The sequence below is a fragment of the Mustelus asterias genome, chromosome 8, assembly GCF_964213995.1.
Source record: "Mustelus asterias chromosome 8, sMusAst1.hap1.1, whole genome shotgun sequence".
NCBI lineage: Eukaryota > Metazoa > Chordata > Chondrichthyes > Carcharhiniformes > Triakidae > Mustelus > Mustelus asterias.
Window position 1 is genome coordinate 84,656,055 of NC_135808.1, and position 27,461 is coordinate 84,683,515.

The window sequence follows — 27,461 nt, forward strand, 5'->3', positions numbered from 1 at the left end:
CCAACCTTTTCTCACAAGACAACCCAACCATTCCAGGTGTGGTATGGGTAGTATGGTGGCACAGTGGTTAACACTGCTACCTCACAGCAGCAGGGGTCCAGGTTCAATTCCTGGCTTGGGTCAATGTGCGGACTCCACACAGACATTCTCCCCCTGTTTGCATAGGTTTCCTCCGGGTGCTCTGGTTTCCTCCGACAGTCCGAAAGACGTGCTGGTTAGGTGCTAAATTCTCTTGCTAAATTCTCCCTCCATGTACGTGAACAGGTGCAGGAGTGTGGCAACTAGGGAATTTTCACGTAACTTAATTGCGGTGTTGATGTAAGCCTACTTGTGACATTTTTTTTTAAAGTATTAGTTTAGTAAGCTTTCTCTGAGCTGTTTCCAGTGTACTTCCATCCTTCCTTAAATAAGGAGATCTATACTCGCAGTAATTCAGATGTAGAATACAAAATCGGGGATGGACTTCTGAGGCTGTTTTAGGCTCTAGTCAGATCCCATTTGGAGCATTGTGAACAGTTTTAGGCGCGATATCTAAGGAAGGATGTGCTAGCCTTGGAAAGGGTCCAGAGGAGGTTCACAAGAATGATCCCTGGAACGAAGAGCTTGTCGTATGAGGAACGATTGAGAACTCTGGGTCTGTACTCATTGAGTTTAGAAGGATGAGGGGGGATCTTGCTGAAACTTCAGGATACTGTGAGGCCTGGATAGAGTGGACGTGGAGAGGATGTTTCCACTGGTAGAAAAAACTAGAACCAGAGGGCACAACCTCAGGCTAAAGGGACGATCCTTTAAAACCTCTTTTGTTCCAATTCTCCTTGCAATAAATTAGAACACTGTTAGCTTTTTTAATTACTTGCTAGCATTTTGCGATTTATGCACACGGACACCCAGACCCCTCTGCATCTCGGAGCTCTGCAATCTCTCTCGATTTAGATAATATACTCCTTTGTATTTTTCCTGCTAAAATGTACAGTTTCACATTTTCTAACATTCTTCTTTTGCCAGATCTTTGCCCACTCAACCTATCTATATTCCTATTTATATGAATTGTGAAAAATTGAGGCCCCAGCACTGATCCATGTGGCACACCATTTGTTACATCCTGCCAACCAGTAAAAGATCCATTTATGCCTACTGTTTCCTATAGTTAACTAATCTTCTATCCTTGCCAGTATGTTACCTCCTGAACCATGAGCTTTTATTTTCTACATAACCCTTGATGCGGCACCTCAATGAACTTCAGCAAAAGCACGAAGTATATCGATTGGAAAAGAGACCTTTCATATTTATAATTTAAACAATGACAATATGCTGAATGCAGGCATCATGAGCAAGTGAAATCAGCTTAAGATGTGCTGATAATCAGTCAAAGTTAAAATATATGGTTAAGAAAGAAGAAACAATTGATAGTAAATCCTTGGCAAAAAAGATTTTTACAAGTGTTAGCTCAAACTGAAATCTTTCTCACAACTTGAATTTATGATGGCGCAGTGGTTAGCGCTGCTGCCTCACAGCGCCGGGGACCCGGGTTCAATTCCCAGCTTGGGTCACTGTCTGTCTGGAGTTTGTACATTCTCCCTGTGTCTGCGTGGGTTTCCTCATAGTGCTCTGGTTTCCTCCCACAGTCCAAAGATGTGTGGGTTAGGTGGATTGTCCATGACAAATTGCCACTTACTGTCAGGGGACTAGCTAGGGTAAATGCATGGGGCTATGGGGATAGGGTCAGGGTGGAATTGTGGTCAGTGCAGACTTGATGGGCCAAATGGCAGCCTCCTGCACTGTGGGATTCTATGATTGATATAAACACCTTTTTAGTACAGTAAAATGCTCCAAGGCATTTCATAAGACAGTTATCCAGCAAAACTTGATATCTCACTAAATAATAAGGCAGACAGGATATAAAGGCAGATGGTCAAATAAGTTTGTGTTCTAAATGACTGAAGAAGTGTATATCCAGAGCTTAAGGCCTCATCAGCTGAAGGCACGGCCATCAATGCTTGAGTGAGTGATGGGTGGAGGAGTGCAGATATCTTGGAAGGTTGTAAAGCTGGATAAAGTTAAAGGTGAGGGAGGGTTGAGGCCTTGGTGGGATTTGAAAACAAGTATGAGAATCTTAAAATTGAGACATCACTCAACTGGGAGCCAGTGCAATTGAGTGAATATGGGTGATTGAATAAGGTTTGGTGCAAGTTACGATGCATACAATAGAGTTTCGCTTGAGCTTCAACTTTTAGCATGCTGGAAAATGGGAGGCCAACCAGGAGTGTTAGAATTGTCTAGTCTAGAGGTAATTTGGACATGGATGTGAATTGGGGATGAGCTGAGTCAGGTGATATCATTGGAAGTCTTAATGATGGTGTGGATATATAAGCTTATCTCTAGGTCAAGTATGGTACTAAGGTTGCAAATAATTTGGTTCAGTCTCAGCTGCCAGGGTGAGGGTTTTAATTTTCTCAGTACTCTTGGTGATTGTAGTTGTTTGAAGTTCCTCCCTCCCATTCACCTCTTGACACATACTTATTTCTGGAATGTTATTTGTATGAACTATGAGCACAGATGCAAAATATCTGTTCAATTCATCCACCATTTCCTTTATTAATTCCCCAGACACACACTATAGAGGACCAACATTCACTTTACTTACTTTTATCCTTTTGAAATTCCTGTATAAACGCTTATTATCTGGTAATAGATTTGTAACCAATTTCTCCGTACTCTAATTTCTCTCATTCTTTTAGTAATTCCTGGCTTAGTTTTATATTGTATCCAATCTTTTGATCTGCCATTAATCTTAGTGGAATTGTGTTTTTTCTTTCAATTTGATACTACTTTTAACTTGGTTAGCCGCGGATGGACTCTGATATTAGGAGAAACGCAAAAACAAATTGGGAAGCTAAAGAGAATCTATGAAATTGAATTGTGAAGGAATATAAAATACAACAAAAAATATTTTACATGCAAATAAAAATTGTGGTACAAATAGAGACGCTAAAGGAAGAACAAATAAAATCTTTGCCAGCAATAGTAAAATGGTGAGATATTACTTCAGCATTTACATGGGAGGTAGGTTAGGCAGACAGATATCAGAAGATGAGTAGAAATTATATAACTATATAAAGTATAGAATTATTAAGCTAATACAAAAACGCTGGGGTGGACAGATTGCATCCATACGTTTTAGAAGGATCTCGGACTAAACTTTTACACTTTTTAATTAATTCATTAGCAAAAGGTGCAACACCAAAGGACTGGCTAAAATACCTGTACTTAAAAGAGAGAGAACATAGCCTGGAAATTAAGCCAGTTAGCTTATGATCAGTGGTCAGAAAGTAATGGTTTTCCTACTAAAGGAGAAAATAGAAAATATCTCAAAACCAAAAAAGTGGCAGTAAAGAATTCAAAAGAGAAATTTTTGCTTGACCAATCTCATTGGTTTTTTTTAAAGAGATAACAAAGCACTTAGTAGCCTTTTGGTCTTAACATTGATAACAACTTAAGATCTTAACTGCGCTCTTTCTCTCCCACAGCATATGTTAGTAATGAAAAATAGCTGTGGATGGGCTATTGGGATGCAGATAGTGTGAGCTGGTGCTCAGAATGGAGATTTTTTAACTATACCAGGCAAATGCATGTATTTGTTTTCGACCACATTCTTGGGACACAAGCCTTCAATGCTTTGCCAGATTGTCTAGGCTTCCCTTCCACTTTTCCATCTTGCTATAACCATTCACACATCCTATGGGCATCTTTTTCATTTCTGTCATGGTCATTGTTTCTATCATTCAATTATCTCTTGTTATCCACCCAATTGCAGATTTAAAAATTGTCTGCCAGTTTTTTCCCTGGATCTGCACGTGTTAAAGGTTGTTCATTTGCACATCTTCCAATTCTTCTAAAGGTCATTGACCTGAAAAGTTAACCCATGTTTTTTTATCCAGAGATGCTGTCTGACCTGAGTGTTTCTGGCATCTGAAATTTAATTTTACATTCATTTTAACTGTCTCCTGATGTTGCCAGGTTATTGAAATAGTTTTCCCTTATTGGAAAGATTATCCAATACATTAAACACTTGTCATATGTGGCTAATTGTGTTTCTAGTCAGTAAATACAACATGAGTACACAACACTTGTTCAATATGTAATCTCAGTACCCACATTTACACATATGCATGTGTACCATAACCTTTTTGTGCATTTGTTGGCAAAAAATGATAGGACAAATAGTGTGATTTTTGATCATGGAATGTTCTGCGTTTTCAGTTTTGGAATGGTAATGATGTTGAGTGAAGTACATTTACCTGTATGTCAGGTGTTTTCTACAAAAATTAGTGCATATGACTAAAATGTTGCTGCTGTGGACAGAACTGTGACTTGTCAGCCATTTCTATTGGACACTATTGCCTTAAATTTCTGAATTCTATCTTTATTAGAGCCTGTGTGCTGATCTTTTGTTTTTCTGGCAGTGCTGTGTAAGCTAAAACACCTAAATGGTATAGCATTGCAAAGCATAAAAGGTGAAGCCAAACAAAAAACAATCTAGAATGTTGGGGCTCCTGTAACCTTATTTGCAACGTACTATGGTTCGAATTTTTAAAGAATACTCATTGTTCTTAAATGCAAGTTTTCAATACATATCATTTTTCAAGTGTTGATCTGCATTGTGCAATTTGAACAAACTTTTTTCAGTGAATTTGTAATTGCTCATGGAAAACTTGTCTGCATTAGCATTTCTTTATACAATATTTAGAATTTTATGTTGTAAGCTGATTCATTAAGCAGAAGCACTTATTTTGAATTACTTGAGATGGCTGGCAAGTGTCAATTTCAGTTTAGCCTTAAGAGTCACAAGTTTCTAGGTGGTGTGCCGGAGGTATGCGGTCTTTCAGATGAGACATTATGCTGAAGTTCTGTTTTTCCCCTGAGGTAGGTGTAAAAGATGCCAACGCATTATTACAAAGACAAGTAGGGGAGATATCCCTGGTACTCCGGCTAATATTTGTCCCTCAATCAATGAAATTTTAAAACTGATCATCCGGTCATTATCACATTGCTGTTTATAAAAACCTATTAAGTGCAAACTCTTCCTACATTACTACAATGACTACAATTAAAGTATTTTATTGGCTGTAACACACTTTTTGGTATGTCTGGTAGTCATGAAAAATGCTATATAAATGCAAATCTTTTCAGTATGTTGTCCAGCCAGCTATCAAATGCACTATTAGAAAGAATTATAGCAATATAGAATCGTAGAATCCTTAGTGCAGAAGGAGGCCTTTTGGCCCATCAAGCGTACACTGACTCTCGACGACAATCCCACCAAGCCCTATCCCCATAACCCCACTAATTTCCCTAACCTCTCTTGGGACACTAAGGGACAATTTAGCAAGGGCAATCAACCTAACCCGCACATCTTTGGAGTGTGGGTGGAAATCCACGCAGACATGGAGAATGTGCAAACTCCACACACAGTCACCCAAGGCTGGAATTGAACCTGGGTCCCTGGTGCTAAGGCTGCAGGGCTAATCACTGTGCCACCCGTGCTGCCCCAGTATATCAAGAGTTCAATTCTAAGCTCCCCTTTCTTTGACGGGAAACCAAAACTGAAAAGTACTATGTACTTCAGCTTGCCAGACTGAAATGTCTAAAATGAAAACTGCAATCAGAAGCTGATATTAATCTTATGTAGCCAACAACAACAAATTAATAAGCTAATAGTTCCACAGCAGAAATTGATCAGAGATCAGCCAATAAATAATCTATATGTTTTTTGTTGATTGATGTTGTGGATTAGTCCTCTGACCTGTCATACTTTAAGATTTCTGCTTTTTCCATTTAAGTCAGTATTTTGTTGAAATGGTGAACAAAACATTGACAAGTGGAATATAATGTGGGAAAATGTTAACTTGTTCACTTTGGCAAGAATACATTTGAATGGGAAGAGACTGCAGGATGCCACGGGCAGAGAAATCTGGTGTCCTTGTACGTGAATCTCAAAAGTTGGTATGCAGGTGCAGCAAGTGATCAGGAAGACAAATGGAATGTTGACATTTATTGCAAGTGGAATTGGGTATAATGGGCACGTTTTACTGCAGTTGCGGCCACAGTCAGATCAGCCTTGATCTTATTGAATGGTGGAGCAGCCTTGAGGGGCCAAATGGCCCACTCCTCATTTCGATTCTTGTATAATGGGAACATTGTTTCTGCGTGAGTAAGTATCTAGTTAGGAATACTGGTTAAATGATGGAAGAAATTACAATATGCAACCCTGGTTCCTGAGTTGAAGGGATGAAGAAAATGTTGATTCTGATGAATGTACCCAAGATTTTATGGCATCCTAATTTCTTGTATTTAAATTGTTTTTTTTTTCTTTCAGCTTTTGTTACTTTGCTGAATGGAGAACAAGCACAGGATGCCATTCAAAAATTTCATAAGTCCAATTTCCAGGGAACAGAGATATCTGTTCAGCTGCAACCTACTGATGCCTTGCTTTGCGTTACTCAACTTCCGTTGTCCTATACTCAACAACAGTTTGAAGAACTGGTACGCCTTTATGGAAACTTGGAGAGGTGCTTCCTTGTTTATAGTGAAACTACTGGCCATTCAAAAGGTTATGGTTTTGTGGAGTACATGAAGAAGGACTCTGCTGCTCGAGCTAAATCCGAACTTATGGGCAAACAGCTGGGATCTTGCATACTGTATGTGCAGTGGACAGATGTTGATCATCTCTCAGCTGATTTCCTTCATTCAAAGTGCCTTTGCATAGATAAAATTCCCTACGATTATAAAGATGCAAAGGAACTGACCGAGCTCTTCTCTCAGAAGTTTAAACCAATTTTCTGTCAGGTATGTGAAGCAGTGAGGGAATATGTTCAGGCTGTTTTTGTTTATTGCCATATACTGTTCAATGTAGCTCAGCAGTTGTCATCTTTTTCACGCTGGATATGCAGTATTTTAAATCATAATACAAATTGGATAACATTATGCAGCATCAAAAAGTCATTGATATTTTTTTTCTCCCACCATTTTATTTTGTACTGCTTTAATTGCTCATTTTCGTTACTGTTTTAAACTTTAGTGTTCTACGCACTGGGTCATGGCCTTTTTATCTTAAGTTATGTAATTTTCAAAAACATTGTGCCATGCAATTTTGATCAAGCCTATTAAGTGAACTTGCATTAACTGTCTTCTATTGGTATTAATTTGTATAATCTTATTGAGGGGCTGACCTGACTGAGCGAATTGATTTTTTGTTAACGGGAATGGCAATGAACAGGATTTGGCCAGTGAAATATGCTGTTTTTAGATGTCATGCACTATACCCCACGCTTTTCCTCACGAGAAAGTTGCTGTATAAATATTCTTTTACTAAAGGCCATCAACCGTCAATCCAGAGTGTTCACCCATTTTGCATTTGTATAGCTGGTAGTCATCTGGCAGTCTTCATTCTGTTTCTGATCTTTTGTTTTCTTATTTACAACAATAATTAGTGAATTTAGGATTAGATTATTGCCCTGTGATTTTGAAACTGTGTACCCACAGTAAAAGGGTATATGTGGAATTGGATGGAAAACTGTTTCAAAATAATTCTGGGTTGAATTCACTAGTTCTGGGTTAGCACTGCTGTCAGGGATCCAGGTTTGATTCCCAGCTTGGGTCACTGTCTGTGTGGAGTTTGCACATTCTCCCTGTGTCTGTGTGGGTTTCCTCCCACAGCCTAAAGATGTGCAGGTTGGGTGAATTGGCCATGCTAAATTCTCCCTCAATGTACCCAAATAGGCGCTAGAGTGTGGCGACTAGGGGATTTTCACAGTAACTTCATTGCAGAGTTACTGTAAGACTACTTGTGACTAATAAATAAACTTTAAACTTTTCCATTTTCAAATAGGCCTACCTTAGATTCTTCCAGTGCTTTTAGCAAGGATCCACTTCCAGGATTTCTAATTCACCTTTCAGTATTCCTATGTATTTAATTGCCATGTGCTTTAAGCTTCCACACAATCTCTCAGGTACTCAGCCATGTCAATAGAACACTATTGCTTCACAGGCTGAACTAAGGTCACCAACCTTTAGATTATTACTGGTTTCTGGCTTTTTGTTGCCAAGTGCACCAGGTCTGCATTTTTCAGCCCTGTCTTTAATTTCAATGAACCATATCTTGTTCAAATTCTAGTTTCTTTTGTCTTTTTGACTTCAATCTTCCTGGAACCACACTCTTCTTTCCCTAGTTTCTAAAACTATCTTTTTTTAGTCTATGGGACTTACTCCATTGTCCTACTTATGGCAGAGATGTGAGTTGTTTCCCCTCTAACTGTTGTGCTCCACTGCCTTGGGCCTAATTAAAACTAAACTCAAAAGGTTCTTCTAACTTAAAGGTTGCTAAGCAACAGCTCAGTCCTTTAAGATCTGTTTGCTTTTCAATGTTAAAGTAAAGTTTGTTAACCACAAGTAGGCTTGAATTAACACTGCAATTAAGTTAATGAAAATCCCCTAGTCGCCACACTCTGGCGCCTGTTCAGGTACACAGAGAATTTAGCATGGTCAATTCAGCTAACCAGCACTTCTTTCAGACTGTGGGAGGAAACCGGAGCACCCATAGAAAACACACGTAGACACGGAGAACGTGCAGATTCCACACAGACAGTGACCCAAGCCGGGAATGGAGCCCGGGTCCCTGGCGCTGTGAGGCAGCAGTGCTAACCACTGCCACCGTGCCGCCCCACTCTTATAACTCAAGTACAATACGGACAGTTTGAAATGAAACCCAAACTCCCATTCCTGAAAACACTTCTGTTTAACGTGAATTTGTGACTTTAAAAGGGCGTCTTGACAAATACATAGGAAAGGAATGGAGGGATATGGTCCCCAGAAGGATGGGGGTTTTAGTTCAGTCGGGCAGCATGGTCGGTGCAGGCTTGGAGTGCCGAAGGGCCTGTTCCTGTGCTGTAACTTTCTTTGTTCTCTGAATCTAACTAGAGCTTTAACCCGTATACCAACACACTTCAACTAATTTACCCCTTATTTCTAATATCCAACAATCCAAACATAGGTTGCATAAAACTACCTCTGCTACCTGCCTTGTCTGATTTTATTTAGTATCTACACATATGCACTTTTCAACATAAATCAATAGAAAACAATTGGGACCACTTACTGGGTTATGTTTTTCCTCCTCCTTTATCCAGGAGGTGCTGACTCTGCCAGATACTGGGAATTTAATCAGTTATCTCTTTCTAGTCTGTGTGACTGCCCCATGTTGAATTTACCAATTGAACCATTGAGATTTATTTTCAATGTACTATTTGTCTTGAACCCTCCATGTTTCCCAAGTCCTACCTGCTTGTGCATTTAGTGCAGTTGTAATTATAAGAAGGGGCGTATTTTATGAAAACGTATTGTCTATTTTAGTTTTTAAAATGCATTCACAGCAAGTAGTTTTGAGTATTGTAAGAGAAATTCAGTATAAAAATAGGGAAGTGTTGCTGCAGCTGGACAGGGCCTTAGTTCAACCACACCAGAAGTACTGTTTACAGTTTTGGATATAATTGCATTAGAAGCACGGTCAAAAGCTTCACTTGACTGACTCCTGGGGTGAAGGGGTATCGGAAAAGGTTGAGCTAGTGGGCCTGCAACCATTGGAATTTAAAAGAATGAGAGTTGTTGTTGAAACATATAGGGTCCTGAAGGAACTTGGCAGGATGGATGTTGAGAGCATGTTTCCTCTGAGGGAATCTAGAGCTTGGGGACACATTTTAAAAATTAGGAGTCTCCTATTTGAGACTGAGACGAGAAATTTCTTCTTGATGAGTCATTAGTCTGTGGAATTCTCTACCTCACAGGGCTATTGCATATTTCAGGGCCGAATTAGACAGATTTTTGATCGATAAGATGAGGGTTGCATAGGGAAGTACAGTTGAGACCAACCAGGCATGATCTTGCCAAATGATGGAACAGGTTTGACAGACTGAATAGCTTACTTCTAACTCTTGTGTTCCTTTTGCTTCAATTTCCTGACTTTTTCAAATTAACCTGTAGGCATTTGACTTCTCTTTTGTGAGCTTTCCCAAACTTGGGACTTTTTTCTTAATGGCTGTAGATTGGTATGAGCACATATACCACTAAATAAGGTAATCCAAAGATGATGTTTACATATGTTTCATTTGTTTTTCAGTCATTTTATTAAATTGCACCCCTATTGAATGATAAAGTTTGAAACTACTTGGCAATCTCTTTCTTCTGCCCACCTTCAGTCTCGCCACAGCAATTAGCCTTCTGGTTAGGGTAATGGCATTTTGGAAAAGCCCGGGGGAGGAGGGGGAAAATGAATTGAGCTCATTCAGAAACTAATACACTGCCCTACTTAATATTCCCTTGAAGAGGGAACCAATGCTGCTTAATTTTTTTTAATGCACTTATTTGTCTTTTGTTTATCTGTCAGCTTGCCCAGGCCTCAGGTAGCCATCCTTCTTTTGCAGTGGCGGAGTATGAGACTTCAGATCAAACTGAAATAGTACAGCAATCCACTGATGGAATATTTATTGGCGGTAGCCAAGCCCGCGTTTCATTTTGTGCACCAGGGCCAGCTGGCCGTTGTACACTGGCAGCACTCATTGCTGCTCAGAGGTTGGTAAGTTGTGTTTTCAAATCTTCTTTGGAATAAGGAACTCTATTGTTAAAACTATAGAACTGAAAGAATTTTGATACTCATTTTGTTCTAGGTTCACAATGTCCACCAACTTTCTGTGAAAACAGAACTCTCATTTTGTTTCAAGTTGTAAGCTTATAATTTTAATGGCTCCAGTTTTTTTGGAATGAAATGTTGATATCAACTTAGAATCTCAACAATGCAGAAGGAAGCTATTCGGCCCATCGAGTGCACTGACCACAATCTCACCCAGGCCCTATTCCTGTAACCCCACACATTTACGCTGCTAATCCCCCTGACACTAGGGTCAATTTAGAAAGGCCAATCCACCGAACCTGCACACCTTTGGACTACGGGAGGAATCCGGAGCACCCGGAGGAAACCCACGCAGGCAGGTTAGGTTGATTGGCCATGCTAAAATTCCCCCTTAGTGTCCTGAGATGCGTAGGTTAGAGGGATTAGTGGGTAAAATATGTAGGGATATGGAGGTAGGGCCTGGGTGGGATTGTGGTCGGTGCAGACTCAATGGGCCGAATGGCCTCTTTCTGTACTGTAGGGTTTCTATGAATTCTATGAAAAGACACAGGGAGAATGTGCAAACTCGACTCGGTGACCTGAGGCCGGAATTGAACCGTGCTAACCACTGTGCCAACGTGTCACCCAGCAGGATATTTTCAACTTTTATATTAAGGTAGTTAAAGCGATAGCATGTCAACAATTAAATAATCTGTCAATTATTTTTACTCTTTCCCCACCTCTGCCCCAGCCCAAACCTCTGAGGTTCAGACCATCCTGTGTTACTCCACCCAAATATCTATTCTTGAAGTCTAAGCCTTGATGGCAAGTGTTGTCAGGCCACTAAAACACTGCAGTGCCATTGCCAAGCCCAGGGAACTCTGTTCTCTATTCGAGGCATTGTACCAATATTGTTGCACCAGTGCTAGATACTGCAGTCACATTTCTGCCTTTGACTGATTTAATGGGATCATCCATCTTTTATCAAAATCCATTTGTTGATATTCCTATTAAAATCATCCTAATAAATTACAAATGAATTTCTTTGGGGAATGCCTGCAAATTTGTTACTGTAAATATGCAATGAGATATATTCATTCTGTTTTGGTACAATGATGTAACTGCTCTGATTTAAAATTTCTCTTGTCCTTAGTTGCTAAACAGTAAGAAGGGTCTTCTTCCTGAACCCAACCCGTTGCAGATTATGAACAGCCTGGGTAATCCTGCTGCATTGCCATTGCTACTTAGGCCTTATTTCCAAGGGCATGCCGGCAAAAAAAGTGAGTTTTTTGGTAATTTCTCTGTCCCTGTGATTTGTTTCAACTGTTAATATGCTTTGAGAAATGGAACCATTATGATCTGTAGCCTCATCTGACTCTCCGTGCATTTCATTTTTAAGTAGCTTTTTTAAACTTTGTATTAGGTCTTGGGTTCCTTTTTGGAGCAGGAGGTCTTGGGTTTCTTTCTAGAGACAAGAACACGCAAGCGAACATTTTATTTCTATCAGTGTGTTCCTCTACTTTTGAATTTTTCACATGGAATTTGCTTAAACCATCCAATTTGATCTGTCCCAACTTGAGCAATTAAAAGTTCAAAGCAAAGAACAATGAAGTACGGGCTACTCCTTTGTGCTGACCCTTGTTGGAGTAATCCAAAACTAATTTCATTCACACTCCACAGCATTGAATTTTACTTTGAATTATTTATGTATCTTTAAAAGATACATGCCTTATTCACCCCAAGTATTCCACACTCCATGAATCCATGGCATATAGACATTTTTCATAAGATTCTTAGGGACCATTTAAATTGATGCTTCTTGTCATTGACTGTCCAAATAGTGAAAATAGGCTTTCTCAGTTTAACAAAATGCTTCACAATTTAATAAGCCCCTGTTCATTTATCTTGTGCCCTTCTTTGTTCCTTCTTTTCTCTTAATAACGATTTCCCATTTCTGATGTTTTCCTGGTGAACTGATGTGTTATGAAAACAAACTTTACTTAACAAAAAGCATAACTTTTACCAATTGAAATACTTAAACATAAGGTATAATTCTTGAGCTAACTATCCATACAGTTCCAGCGTAAGCAATATCCCCACAGACATGCATCCTTCATCAGTTTGCACAAAAACAGATATGCTGATGTGAGTGCTACATTTTCAGCCTTTTAACTCCTCTGGAGAGATACAGAAAGACATGTCTTCCGACTCCCATACAACAGCCTCCAGAGAAAGATGCTTATTTCCTGGCAGATCCCAGTGTCAAAGTCCAGAGAGAGAGAGAGGCACTTTTCCCTACCAATTCCAAGTAGCAACTGACTGTTATTTAATCCCAGTCACGTGATTTGTCCTATCAATCAACGTAATCAAGCTATACTTTGAAAACACTAAAATAACAGAAGTGCATTAGTCCGGGTTAAAATAAACACTTTAGCAATTAAGATCAATTATGTTTCTGCAGTACTGACGGACTGCTGGTTACAGATTAAGCGGCACCAATAAATGGAACTGACTGCTTAAAAAAAATCCTGCACAAGAAACATGACACACATTTTCTTAAAGGCGCAGTATTGTCACAAATGTTCTTCTCCAATGAGGCATCCAGAATTGCGCATTGTTCTGTGACTGAGGTCTGATCAATATTGCCCAAACCTGATATTAGTATGTTACTCTTGTATTCTGTGTCCCTATTTTTGTCTTATCTGCGCTCAAACCTTCATCTTGGTCTCTAATAATTCACATTGGTCTGTCTCGAGTGTATGTACCCACTCCTTGTATTTTCCCATCAGATGTATTACCATATATTTCTGCACGTGTTTGTCTTCCTGCAGTCTTTTACAATCGTTCTGCTGTATGCCAGCTTTTGATTTCTTTATTAGCAAGTCCAAATTAGCTATACACAAGAAGAATATCTAATCTTTGTCATATACTACTTCCATCCTGTTAAGCAATGTTTTTATGTATATCCATTTTCTCTTGCACCATTTGTTTGCTTTATAAGTGTCTTGATGCTTTTCATTGAAAGCATTCTGAAAACCTGCATCTAATACATGTATCGCATTTGGTTAAATTTCAGTATTTTTGAAAATAGTGAAATGTGACTTGTCTGGAACAAGCAGAACACTTGTGCATAATTTATCTTCATTTGTACTCGAACTCTGCTCAAATAGCTGACCTGGATTGCTAAAAGTATGATAAAATCATAGATTCCCTACAGTGCAGGAGGAGGCCATTTGGCATGTTGAGTCTGCACCTACTTTTGGACAGAGCAACTCACCCAGGCCCTATCCCCATAACCCCACATATTTAGCCTGCTAATCCCCTTGACCTATACATCGTGTGACGCTGATGGCCAGTCAGCCTAACCTATACATCTTTTAGATTGTGGGAGGAAGTTGGAGCACCTGGAGGAAACCCATGCAGACAAGGGGAGAACATGCAAACCTGGGTCCCTGATGCTGAGGCAGCAGTGCTTGTCGCTGTGCTGCCCAAGATCGTAGCAGTCATTTTGCAATTCCCACTATTTGAATTGATCCATGTAGGCTCTGGCACTCGAGAAACCTGTCATGTGGATAGGCCTGAATGTGGAGTTTGAAGTTCTTGTGAACGTCTCCAGTCTTTTAACAAAGTGGCAGACGGACAGAGGGAACATTTGGTCCTGCTTCTAAGCCATACAGTAATTAGGAAGTTTCTGTGCAGGCTGAGCACAAGTCGACTCTTAAGTTGCTACATGTTTGTGGCCATGCAAAAGGTTCCGTGCATTTTAAATGCATAGGCCACAAAAAAATTAGAGCAGATGTTGTTCAATCTTTTGAGATGTCCTACCCAGGTGGAGATCAGATCATCCACCCCAGTGATGTGACCCAAAGTCAGTACAATCACTGGGTAGGCCTGAGGAGTGATTTAGAGAAGGGAAGCTCTAAGAAACCATGCTCAAGTGGAGGGCTGCAGATTTCATACTTTTGGTTTGAGCTCCCATGACTCCAGATTAGCTTTTGGGCCTTTCTTAATCATTGCCATAGATTTTTTTTCTACTTGCATCAGTCGGCAGATAGAGCTTTTGTCCAATGTTTCTTCTGAAAGCTGACACCATGAGCAACATAACACTCCTCAAATTTAATTTGTGTCTACCTGAATTTATGCTCAGATTAGTAGTGGGTTATAAATTATCAGTCTTCTGACATGGGGCAAATACTGCCAACTGGGCTAAACTTGCACTTGGTTAAAATGAAGAACTTACACCAAGTGTAGGATTAAATTTAATTGGTAGAGTTAAATTGCCTGTGGTCTTCCTTCCTTTGGGAGGGAGGAGGCAAAGGATTTTCTTATTACTTTCCTCCTGGCATCAGGTTAGCAAAGGATCAGATGTGGTTGTGTTGCTTCACATGCTGGAATAACTTAGCAATATTCACTGTAGGGGCTCACATGAAAAATAACTTGTTGAGCTGGGTACTTGGGGTGCTAATGTTAATATCAAGATCGCGCCAAAGCGTGGTGACTTTTTGCGAGCTATCCCCAGCATACCCTCTAATTCTATCTTTTACTCATTCTATGTTTTTAAAACTCTAACTCTTGTAAACTCTAACAATGCTCTACATTCTGCACCCTCCTTTCCTTCTCCCCTGCGTACTCTATGAACGGTATCCTTTGTCTGTATACCATGCAAGAAACAATACTTTTCACTGTACACCAATACATGTGACAAATCAAATAATATCAATAAGTTCTCAATGTATTGTTTTATATCATTGAATATTTTCAAAACTTGTAATTTGGAATGGATGCTTGCTTGCTTTGTGGATGAGTAGACTAAAAGTAATGTAGTTCCTCCAGATTAACCTCTAATCTGGTTTGATCTCTTCAGATGTTTTGGGAAATACTGGCAACCTGCCTGTTCTGCCGAACCCTGCACTGACTGCAGCCCTGCTTCAGATGAATCAAACACAGGTAATTTCAAAAATAGAAAAAACACTTCAGAAACGTATTCCAATATATAAAAGCATACTATTGGACAAGTGCAGGCAGTGCATATAAACTGATTCTGGTTGAGTTGTTGCATATCAGATCCAATGGAATTCTGTTTTCCCAAATCTTCTGCCTGGGTGGATAATGGAAACTGGCAGGTAGTGGAACCTCCAAATATTTGGTCCGGTACATATGGCCCAACAACCATTTTGATAATGCATGATGTTCATATTGCTCTTCATTACTATCTGGTCCTAGGACATTTGAAGAACCCTGTCTAAAATGAATTGCTTTGAAATGTGATTGGTACGCTGTGCAATTTCTAACATTTGTCTATAAAAGATCTTGTAAATAAGTTACCTGTTAATAGTATGCAAATAACAAAACCTGCAAAATGAAACATTCTCCTCTGCAAACCTTCAAAAACTTTGACCTGTCTCTCCCTAGGCAATACATTCTTGCCGGTTGTTTTCCTTAGTTTGCTGGAAAGATGTACTTCATCTTGTTTTGAGTATTCATAAGGGCCTAAGAGGCTACCCTTTTTTGAAAAGCCCCTATGTTGTCCATTCCCAAGGAAAACTTGACTTTTTTCAAATAACTGATTTCTTCCCTGACTGAAGACTTGCTTCAATTCACTTGTGTGCCACTGTTGACTCCATGATAGGGGGGACATTTGTGTGCAAGAACAGATCCTACCTCCATAATTCACCTTCTTTAAGTTTAACACTGATATTTCAGTCCCAGTGTTCTCTCTCTTGCAATGCTAAGTTCTATGATGCTGTGATCACTACTTCCTAGGGGATCCTTAACCTTGAAATCATTAATTAAACCTATCTCATTACAGATTATCAGATCCAAGATAGCCTGATCCCCAATTGGCTCTAACATATTGCTCCAAGAAACCATCCTGAATGCAGTCTCTGAATTCATTCTCTTGGCTGCCATTTCCAATTTGATTAGCCCAATCTATATGAAAATTAAAGTTGCCCATGATTAATACAGTGCTTCTTTTACACGCGTGTTATTTCTGACTTCAACTCTTTCCTACAATGTGGCTACTTTTTGGAGGTCTTATAATACACCTATTACTCTCTTCCCTCCTTTGGTATTTGTTACTTCCAACCAACTCAATTCCACTCAGATCATCCCTCAGAACTGTATATATTTCCTTTCATTAACATAACAACCCCATCTCATTTTATTTCTGGCTAAAAGTCACATAATCCTGAATATTGATATTCCAACTTTGATCTCCTTGCGACCATGTCTCAGTAATGGCTATCAGATCACACCCATTTAACTGTGTTTGTGCTGTCAGTTCATTTTTTTAAATGCTATGTGCATTAAGATACGCAACCTTTTTTTCACTTTTCCTTAGACTAAGCCCATCTCTAGGGCCGGTACAACTACTGATTTTTATGCCTTTATTCCCATGTATTCGTCTTATGCTTTCACTTTTTCTCTCTCGCTTCTTACCCAGTTTCCAACTCCCTGCTCAGGTATCCATCCCCCTGCCATATTAGTTTAAAGCCACCCCAACAGCACTAACAAACAGCAAAAGATACTTGTCCCAACCCTAACAGGAAGCAGCGATGAATGTTTTTCAGACAACCCATCCAGTTTGTACAAATCCCACCTTCTCAAGAATCTGTCTCAGGAATTTGAAACCCATCCTCCTACACCACCCGTCTAGCCACAAATTCATCCTACTTATCCTCCTCATTCAGCACTTGCTAGCACATGGTACTGGGTGTAATCCTGAGATCATTATCTTGGAGGTCCTGCTTCTGAATTTATCACCTAGCTCCCTGTGTTCGGCTTTCAGGACCTCATCCCATTTTTTTAAACCTATGTCATTGGTACCAATGACTGCTGGCTCTTCGTCCTCCCCCTCCAAAATGTTTTACAGCGCTCTGCGACATCCTGGATCCTAGCACCAGGGAGACAATATACTCTCCTGGAATCACTTTAGTGGCTACAGGAACACCGATCTGTTCCCCTTTAAAATTGAGTCCCCATACAGTATAGCCATACCCCTCTTTCCTCCCTGTGATGTCATGGACTTCACTTTCACTGCATTCCCCTGGGAAGTCATTTTCCCTAACAGGATCCAGAGCAGCATATTTCTTTGAGAGGCTTATGGCCCCAGGGGACTCCTGCACTACCTGCCTATCTCCACTCTGCCTGGCAGTCATACATTCCCTTTCTGTTTGTGCAGACTTAGCTTGGGGTATGACCACCTTTCTAAATGTGCAATCCACAAAAATCAGTATGCCATATGATTTGGAACTAGGATAGAACAATGCCTTGTTTTGATCTAATTTTTTCACACTAACCATGCTAATAGAATGTTATTGTTAATTGTGAGGGGAATTGATTCCAAAAGTAGGGTGGTTATGCTTCAGTTGTGCAAGGCATTGCTGAGACCACATTTGGAGTGGTGCGTACAGTATTGGTTTCCTTAAGGGAAGATGTAAACATGTTCAATGCAGTTCCGAGAAGGTTTACTAGACTAATAGCTGGATTGGATGGGTTGTTTTATGATAGGCTGGACAGGTTGTATTCATTGGAGTTTAGAATAAAAGGTGACTTGACTGAAACCTTTGAGATTCTTGACAGGGTGGATGTGGAGAAGATGTTTCCTTTTGTCGGAGAATCTAGAGCTAGGGGTTTAAAAATAAGGGGGTCACTCATTTAAAACAGATTAGGAGAATTTTCCCCCGGATGGAGAGTCTTCAGAACCCTCTTCAAAAGGCGGTGGAAGCAGAGTCTTTGATTTTTTTTAAGGCTGTGCAAGATAGGTTTTTGAGTGACAAGGGGGTGAAAAGGTTATAAGGGGTAGGCTTGAACTTACAATCAGATCGTCTGTGATCTTATTGAATGATAGAGCAGGGTGCAAGAGCCAAGTAGTCTACTTGTACACCTAATTCATAAGTTTGTATGTACTAGTGTTCAGGAGGATAGTTGGTGAACAATTGGGACTGACCTTTTGCTCCTTCAGCTGGTGACACTGAAGAGCGTATGTCTCCTAAACTAACACCAATATTTTAATGAATTCTCTCAACCTGTTGATGCGTATCTTAAAATTTCATAATTTGGATAAACTAGTTTTCTGTATAGTTAATCTGTACTTTGTGACCAGCTTCATTTGAACAGATTAATTTATTTTATTAGAATGCTGTGTTGGGAAATGGATTGTTTCAGAACCTGCTACGAATGCAGGTAGCACAACAACAACAGCTGCTCCTGAACAAGGAGAATCCAGCAATCAACAACGTGAGTTATAGTTTAGGATCCAGCTGGTGTAATCTCAAAACTGGGTTTATATTGTAATGTTTGTTCTCATTGTCATTTTGTTCTTAACATTCACCTATTTACCTGTTGCCTCCTGAAAGTGTCAACTTGTGCATTTGTATGGTTATGAAGGTCCTGTGGTTACATCAGTGGCATTTGTGTAAATTTTAATGGTGAGTGTTAGCAGGGTTTTGAGGGAGGAAGAAGGGAAACAATTGAATCAGCCCCTGTTAAGTGCCCACATGTTTGGAATTTGCAACCTTAGATGCACAGAGATGTTTGTAAGCCTTGTGACAATTTAGAATGTTCTGTTTTTATCTCCTAGATGGGGAATTCTGTGTTCCTTCAGATGTAACTATCTTGTGATTGCTGTAACTCCACCGTGTAAACTAGTTCTCTATTAGTATTGTTGTCCATTTTTCAGTGTTTAATTAGTATTTTTAAAGTTCATTTTATGTGACTTGCAAATGTCAGTCAAAAGCATATTTGTTTCTTTTGGATCTGATCAAACCTTATCATTTCCGCTCTTTTAGACCATGATAATGAGTCCTAATTCTCCATACCTTCAAGTGTCTATCCAGGTAAACCTTTGGTAGTATATGAGGAAATGAACAGAGTCCTGTCTAGTGACTATCTTTAGCAATGGACATGCCCTGCATAAAGATCCTATTCTTTGCAAATGATAAAGCATCACTTCTTGTCTCTTTCTAAAGTTCAAATATCAAACAAATTTATGGGCGTCTAAAATATTAGTCATATCTCTTTAACAATGAACAACAGACCTCCTTAGACAAACAACATTTTAAAAAATCATAATTCGAAAGACTTAAATGCATAACATCTCTTTAAAGTGAAGACTGCCGGGCTTTTTGAGGTTTCAAATTGTCTCATGGGATATTCCAATGTTTCCTGATTTTAAATTTTTTTTATATCCCAGAAAAGAGGTTTGAAGGTTTTCTGGATTCTGGTTATCTAACCTTTCAATATAAAAATTCAGCCAGTCAAGGTTAGTTAGCAATCTTATAGTAAAGGATTCTCTAGGAAGACTGACCACATGATGGAACTTCATATTAACTCAACGTAATGTGGTTATGTCCAAAACTAGGATCTTAAATTTAAACAAAATTGCAGAAGACTGAAGGTCAAGTTGATAAGAGATTGGAAAATTTGATTAAAAGATATGGCACGTAATCAAGGATTTTCAATGAATATATATTCACATGAGGAATAAAGCCTCCACAGCAAAAATCACCAAACCATCACTAACTGAGGAAGTAAAGAATAGTATTAGATCTGACCAGGCTAATTTTGCTAATGAATCATAATTTTTGAGAATTGGAAGAATTTTCAAAAGCAGGAAAAAATGGCCTAAGAAATTGATAGTGAGGAAATAGAATGAGAGTACACTAACAATACAGCAGGTTGAGGCTTCTACAAGTACATTTCAAAAATAAACGTTGCTTCCTTGGAGACTAAGTCAAGCTATTCTAATGGGGCGCAAGGCAGGACAGATGTTAAGTATAATATGCCTGTCCTTACATTAGAAAGCAAAGAAATAGGTACACTAAATAAACAGTGGGGAGTCATAGAATCCCTACAGAGTAGAAGGACGCCATTCAGCCTATCGCACCTGTACCGATGACAATTCCTCCCAGGTTCGATTTCCGTAAACCATCCTATTTACTCTCTTAATCCCCCGATACTAAGAGGCAATTTAGCATGGCCAACCAACTTAACCTGCACATTTTGAGTGTGGGAGGAAACTGGAGTACCCGGAGGAAAACACGGGGAGGATATGCAAACTCCACACAGTCGCCCGAGGCCAGAATTGAACCTGAGTCCCTGGCACTGAGGCAGCAGTGCTAACCACTGTGCCACCCAAGGGTCTACTGAAAGTGAACTTTTAAGTAGTTAAAAAGTACTGGAGAATTGTATAAAGCAAACATCAACAAATCCCTGAGGCCTGATGATCCACATCATTCGGTTTTAAAAGTTGTAACATCTGATATAGTTTTTGATCTTCCAAGGTAGCCTAGATTTTAAAAATGGTCCCTGTGAATTGGAAGGTGGAAAATACAACCCTGCTGTTCAAGAAAGATTGGTTGGGGAGGTGGAGGAGAGAGAATGAAAATGGTTGGCTTGACAGTGGTAGGGAAAATGTTAGAATGTATTGCTAGGGACATGGTAACAGACACTTGAATCATATGAAAAGGCAATTATGCAGTCAACATTTTTGTGAAAGGGAAATTGTGTTTAATTTTTGAGGGTGTTATTTTCAGGTCAAATAATGGAGAGTGAAAGGATGTATCACATTTGGATTTTCAAAAGACATTTGATTAGGTACTAAGCAATCGGTTGTTATATAATATTAGGGCTTATGAAATTGTGGGTAATAGCATGAATTGGGGATTGGTTAATGAATGGAAAATATAGTGTAGCCAGTTAAGTGGGCTGCATTTTCCTGGATGGTGTCGAGCTCCTGAAGTGTTGTTGGAGTCATACTCATCCAGTCAAGTGGAGAGTATTCCATCATACTCTGGGCTTGTACCATACAGATGTTGGACTGGCTTTAACAAGCAGGTGAGTTACTTGCTGCAGATTCTCGACCTCTGACTTGCTGTTGTAGCCACGGTATTTATATGATTAGTCCAATTGCATTTCTGATCGGTGGTATCTTGATGGTGGGAGATTCCGTGATGGGAATATCGAGGGGAGATGGTTAGGTTCTCTTTATTGAAGATGGTCGTTGCCAAAAAAAGCAACCATAGGCCAGTTAGCTTAACTTCTCAGTGGGGAAATATTGAGTCCATCATGAAGGATGTGATAGCAGAGCATTTAGAAATAATATAATTAAGCAGATTATGAAGGGGAAATCATGCCTGAAAAACTTACTAGAATTTTTTGAGTTGGTAATGTGCAGGATAGATAAAGGGTAATCAGTAGATGTAATATACTTAGATTTCCAAAAAATGTTTGATAAGGTACTGCATAAAAACTACTAACAAAGTTACACCCATGGTGTTGAGGGTAGTATGTTAGCATAAATGAACGATTGGCTAATAGCCTAAGATTTGAGATATGAGGGGCCTTTCAGGGTGGCAACCTGGAACTAGTGGAGTTCCAGAGGGATCAATGCAGGGGCCATAATTAGTTACAATATAAATGACTTGGACGAGGGAAGTTTATATTATTGCCAAGTTTGCAGGTGACACAAAAATAGGTGATGGAAGTCTAAAGAGAGATACAGACAGATTAGCAAAAAAATGGCAGATTGAACATGATGTGGTTATGCACTTTGTTTGAATGCATAATGGAGTTGAATGTTATGTAAATGGAAAGAAACTGCCGAAAAGTGCACAAATCACAAGCTAGCATGCAAGTTCAAGTGATATGGAGAGCAAATAGAATGCTGCCCTTTATTTCAAAGGTCATGGAGTCTAAAAATAAAGAAGTCTTGCTAAAACTTTACAAGGCATTAGTTAAGTTTAATTAATAGTATCACAAGTAGGCTTTCATTAACACTGCAATAAAGTGACTGTAAAAATCTCCTAGTCACCACACTCCAGCACCTCAGGTCCTAGCCTCTCCCACAAGGAGGGAGAATTTAACATGGCCAATGCGCCTAACCAGCACGTCTTTTGCACTGGGAGGAAACCGGAGCACTTGCAGGAAACCAACACCGACACGGGGAGACCATGCAGACTTCGCACAGACAGTGACCCAAGCTGGGAATCAAACCCAGGCCCCCTGGTGCTGTGAGGCAGCAATGCCACTATGCTGCGCATTAGTTAGACAACACCTGAAATACCATGAACAGTTTTAGTTCCCTTACCCAAGTAAAGATGTGTTGAAATTGGCAGCAGTCCAGAGAAAGTTCACTAGGTTGATCCTGGATATGGAGGGATCTTCTTCTGATGAGAGGTTGAGCCTGTATTCATTGGAATTTAGAAGAATGAGAGGCGACCTTATTGTGACATAGAATTGTTGTTTCTCCCTTGTGGGAGAGGCTAGGACCTGAGGGCATAATCTGAGTAAAGGGTTGCCCATGAAGAGGAATTTCTTCCTCCAGAGGCTAGTAAATTTGTGGAATTCTTCGTTGTAGAGGCTGGGTTATTAAATATGCTCCAGGCTGAGACACATTTTTAATCAGGTAAGGGAATCAAGGTAACAAGGCTATGGAGATAAGGCAGGAAAGTGGAATTGAGGATTACATCAGATCAATCATGATCTCATTTGAATGATGGAGCTGAGTCAATAGGCCGAATGGCCTATTTCTCTGTCTTCTGGTCTAACCATCCTTTATACTTGATATGACTCCAAACAGTGGAGACTTTTCTCCCTGATTCTGCTTGACCTTAGTTTTGCTACGGCTCCTTGGTGCCATACTTGGCCAGACGTAAAAGGCAGCCATTGTATCTCACCTTTTGAATTCGGCTCTTTTGTCCATATTTGGAACAATGCTATGATGAGGTCGGGAGCCAAGACGCCATGGCAGAACCGAGACTGAACGTTGAGCAAGTTATTGCTTGTAAGTGTGGCTTGATAGTACTGTCAATCATACCTTTATCATTTTGCTGATTGAGAGTAGACTGAAGGGGTGGTAATTTGTATTGGATTTGCCCTGCTTTTTGTAGGCGGGGCATATCTGTTCTACCCACATGGATAGATGCCAATGTTGTAACTGGACTGTAGTAGCTTTGGTTGCAGTTCATTCTGGGGCACATGTCTTCAGTACTACAGCTGGGTTGTTGTCCGGACCAATAGCCTTTGCTGTAACACAAGCCATCACTTGAAAGTTGTGATTATGTCCCTGAAAATCATGACTTTAAGTGAAACATTGGTTCCTCTAGGAATCGAGGTTAAAACTGTAGGACTTATCAGACAAAGTAAATGTAAAAACATTCTTCTCTTTAAGTTGAAGTTCAGTAAAAGCTAGATTCCTACATTGGTAAATTAAATAACTTCTAATTTTTAAAAATAGACAAATGTAACTTTCTACTCGTAATACCTCCTGCTTGCTGTGGATCCCCTCCAAACCACACATTCTGTTGTCAGTGGCCTCTCCTGGGCTTGCGTTGCTGTTCAACTTCCAGATCCAATCCAAAGCCGGAGCTACGATGTTTTGGAAGGGCAGTTCCCGATAGTGCAGAATTGCTGAACTGAGGTTGCTGCACTCCCATATTTTTTTTAATGCTCCTGCTTGCTGCTTCCTTCACCTGAACCTTCGCTGAGTGTGTTCAGGTGAAGGCAGGGGTAAAAGTAACCAGGGTTCTGTCCCCACTTATTATTCCTGTTCCCACTTATTCCAAAAGTAGATGGTAGACAAGGAAATAACTACCTTGGGTACAGTAGTGTACAATGAAACAGCTTGACTATCTGTACCAAGCAAGTCTGAGGATGGGGAATGGCCACGAGTGAAATACTGGGAGGCATTTGGGACACAAGATGCACAAGTTGATTGTTTTCCAAGAGGAGAAGAAAAAAATTGAAGCAAAGAGAAATGAATTAAAGGGAAAAAACATTTTTACTACTTTAATATTTTTCCAGAAGCCCGGTTTACTTGGCGATCCATCTATTTTACTTCAAGCGGCTTTGGGCCTCGGACCAACTGCAAGGTTGAACCCTGGGAAAGGAATTTTGGCTGATTCACCAAAAGGTAAATTCAGAAATTTGCAAGCAGTATAGCTGGTTTACAACTTTGAACCATACAAAAAGTTATCTAGATAATGAATGAAGTAAGTAATGCAAGGGCTTGGATCAGGCCCAGCAAAGCATTGTTGAGTTGCAGTGCCCATGACTGTTGTTAAGGCAACCGATAAACACAGACTCTGCTGCTACCAGATCTATCTGTATGCCAGCAAATGAAAAATACTCGAACATAACAGCCCTTTGTATAGATAATGACTATACACATGAGCTTTAACCCAATCTCAACTGCCAAGCGCCTGTTTTGCACTGATGAAATTTCCATCATTTTGGCTTCCGACTAAGATTGCATATTTAATAGTGAAGCAGCCAAAAGGTGCTTGTTGCCTGCTGGTGAAATATGCTAGCCATGTTTGGTTTAGACTAAGTACAATGCAAAACTAAAATTTACTTTTGTGCTTTAAATTCTGCCAATGTTGTGGAATGAAATGTTGATTTCTAAGATACTAGGTGTTAGTAATATGGATTTGACTCCTATGCAGGGTGGCCAGTTGCCAAAATTGGTTACATTAGTTAATACATGTGAATATCTTGGAATTCAGAAGAATGAGGGGAGATCTTCTAGAAATATATAAGATTATGAAGGGAATAGATAAGATAGAAGCAGGGAAGTTGTTTCCACTGGCGGGTGAAACTAGAACTAGGGGGCATAGCCTCAAAATAAGGGGAAGCAGATTTAGAACTGAGTTGAGGAGGAACTTCTTCACATAAAGGGTTGTGAATCTGTGGAATTCCCTGCCCAGTGAAGCAGTTGAGGCTACCTCATTGAATGTTTCTAAGGCAAGGATAGATAAATTTTTGAACAGTAAAGGAATTAAGGGTTGTGGTGAGCGGGTGGGTAAGTGGAGCTGAGTCCACAAAAAGATCAGCCATGATTTTATTGAATGGCGGAGCGGGCCAGATGGCCTACTCCCCCTAGTTCTTATGTTCTTGCCAAATTAAATGTAGATTTTAATTCCAATATTAACCTCTGAGGAGTAAATCCTTTCAATTATGTGGTATGTGTGGTATTGCATATTTAGTCAGATGGGGTGAATGCTCCAGCTGACTGCAAGGATCCACTATATAAAGTTGTCACCTTCTAGTTCCTATTGAATGTGGTCTAGCGTGGTCTCAACCAGAGGCCCTAATGATGGTTGCTGTGGGAGATAACATTTTGTTGTGGGGGGGGGGGGGGGGGTGCTCTTCTAAAGTTTTAGTTTATACAGAAAAAGGCCATTCGGACCATTATGTCCATGCCGGTTGGCAAAGACCTGACTACACCAATCTCATTTTCCAGTGCTTGGCCCATTGTCTTCGAGGTTAGTGAATACCTAAATTCTTTGGAAATGTTACAAGAGTTTCTGACTCAACCACCCTTTCAAGCAAAGTGTTCCAGACTCCCACCACCCTGAGAGAAAAGGTTTCTCTTCAATTTGCTCTTAGCCTTCTCTTAAATCTGTGACCTTGGTTATTGAGTCCTGTACTAATGTGGAAAAAGTACCTTCCTAATTCTGCCCCTCATAATCTTATAAAGCTCAATCGCATCCCCTTTCAACCTTCGCTACAACAAGGAAAACCCGGCCTATTCAGTCTTCCCTCTGGTCCAAACAGCATTCTGGTTAATCTCCTCTATCCTCGCTAGTGAAATACTTCATACAGTGTGGCGCCCAGAACTTCATGCAGTACTTCAGTTATGACCCAACCAGTGTTTAATATAGTTCCATCATGAGCTCCATGCTCTTGTATTCTATACCTCAGCTAATAAAGTATCCCAGTTGCTGTTTCTCTACCTGTCCTGCCATCCTCGGGGATCTGTGGATTTGCAGTCCAAGGTCCCTCTGATCTTCAGTACTTTCCAGGGTCCTACCATTTCATAGTGTAATCCTTTGCTTTGTTAGCCCTCCCCAAGTGCATTGCCTCACCCTTTTCTGGGTTGAACTGCGCTTGACACTGCTCTGCCCACCTGACCGGTCGATAACCTCTGGAAGCCCATGGCTATCCTCCTCACTATTTACCACCCTGCCAATATTTGTGCCATCCACAAACGTCTTGATCGTACTGCCTACTTTCAAGTCCAAATCATTAATGTACACCACAGGGCCCAGCACTGAGCTCTGCAAAACCCCACTGGAAACAGACTTCTAATCACAGAAACATCCCTCTACCATCACCCTCTGCTTCCTGCCTCTCAGCCAAATTTGGATCCAATGTGCCACATTGCCTTGGATCCTATGGGCCCTTTTTGACCAGTCTGCCGTGGGGAACTTATCAAAAGCTTTGCTAAAGTCTATATGGACCACGATCAAATGCATTATCCTCATCAACACTCAAAAAAATTAAATTTATCAAACATGACTTACCCATGACACATCCATGCTGACTATCCCTGATTAATTGGCGTCTATCCAAGTGCAGATATATTCTCTCCCTCAGGACACTTTCTAGTAACTTCCCCAGGAAGTTTCTTAGTCTATCCATACCTTCCTTAATAATGGGACAATGTTAGCAGTCCTTCAGATACTTATGGCTGGAGAGGATTTGAAATTTGCTGTCAGTAACCCTGATATCTCCCTCCTTACCTCCCTCCACAGCTGAGATGCATCTCATCCCAGCCTGCAGATTTATCCACTTTTAAGCCTGCTAATTTTGCTGCTATCACCTCTGTTAATTTCCTCTCTTGGGCTAAAGGAAATTTTTGAAGAGGTTTCTCCTTGCATCAACCTAGTTTGGCAGTATAGATTTGAGTGTTGCTGAAGAGAGACCTTTTTTTTTGAAGTTTTTCATGCACTTATCAGGACATTTACAATAATACAATCTGGAGGAAATCAACAAATTTATGCTATGAGATAGTGCC

At 40.0% G+C, this 27,461-nt stretch overlaps 1 protein-coding gene across 6 annotated transcripts in view; it reads left to right on the forward strand.

Moving 5' to 3' along the window:
• Positions 1–27,461, forward strand: part of raver2 (ribonucleoprotein, PTB-binding 2) — a 75,244-nt gene that overhangs the window by 12,908 nt on the left and 34,875 nt on the right. For all 6 annotated transcript variants that reach the window (XM_078218413.1, XM_078218412.1, XM_078218415.1 and 3 more), the window contains exons 3-8: positions 6,377–6,846; positions 10,439–10,627; positions 11,814–11,940; positions 15,525–15,607; positions 18,800–18,901; positions 24,467–24,575. In XM_078218413.1, the coding sequence (XP_078074539.1) occupies positions 6,377–6,846; positions 10,439–10,627; positions 11,814–11,940; positions 15,525–15,607; positions 18,800–18,901; positions 24,467–24,575 (1,080 nt within the window). The remainder of the gene's footprint in view (positions 1–6,376; positions 6,847–10,438; positions 10,628–11,813; positions 11,941–15,524; positions 15,608–18,799; positions 18,902–24,466; positions 24,576–27,461) is intronic.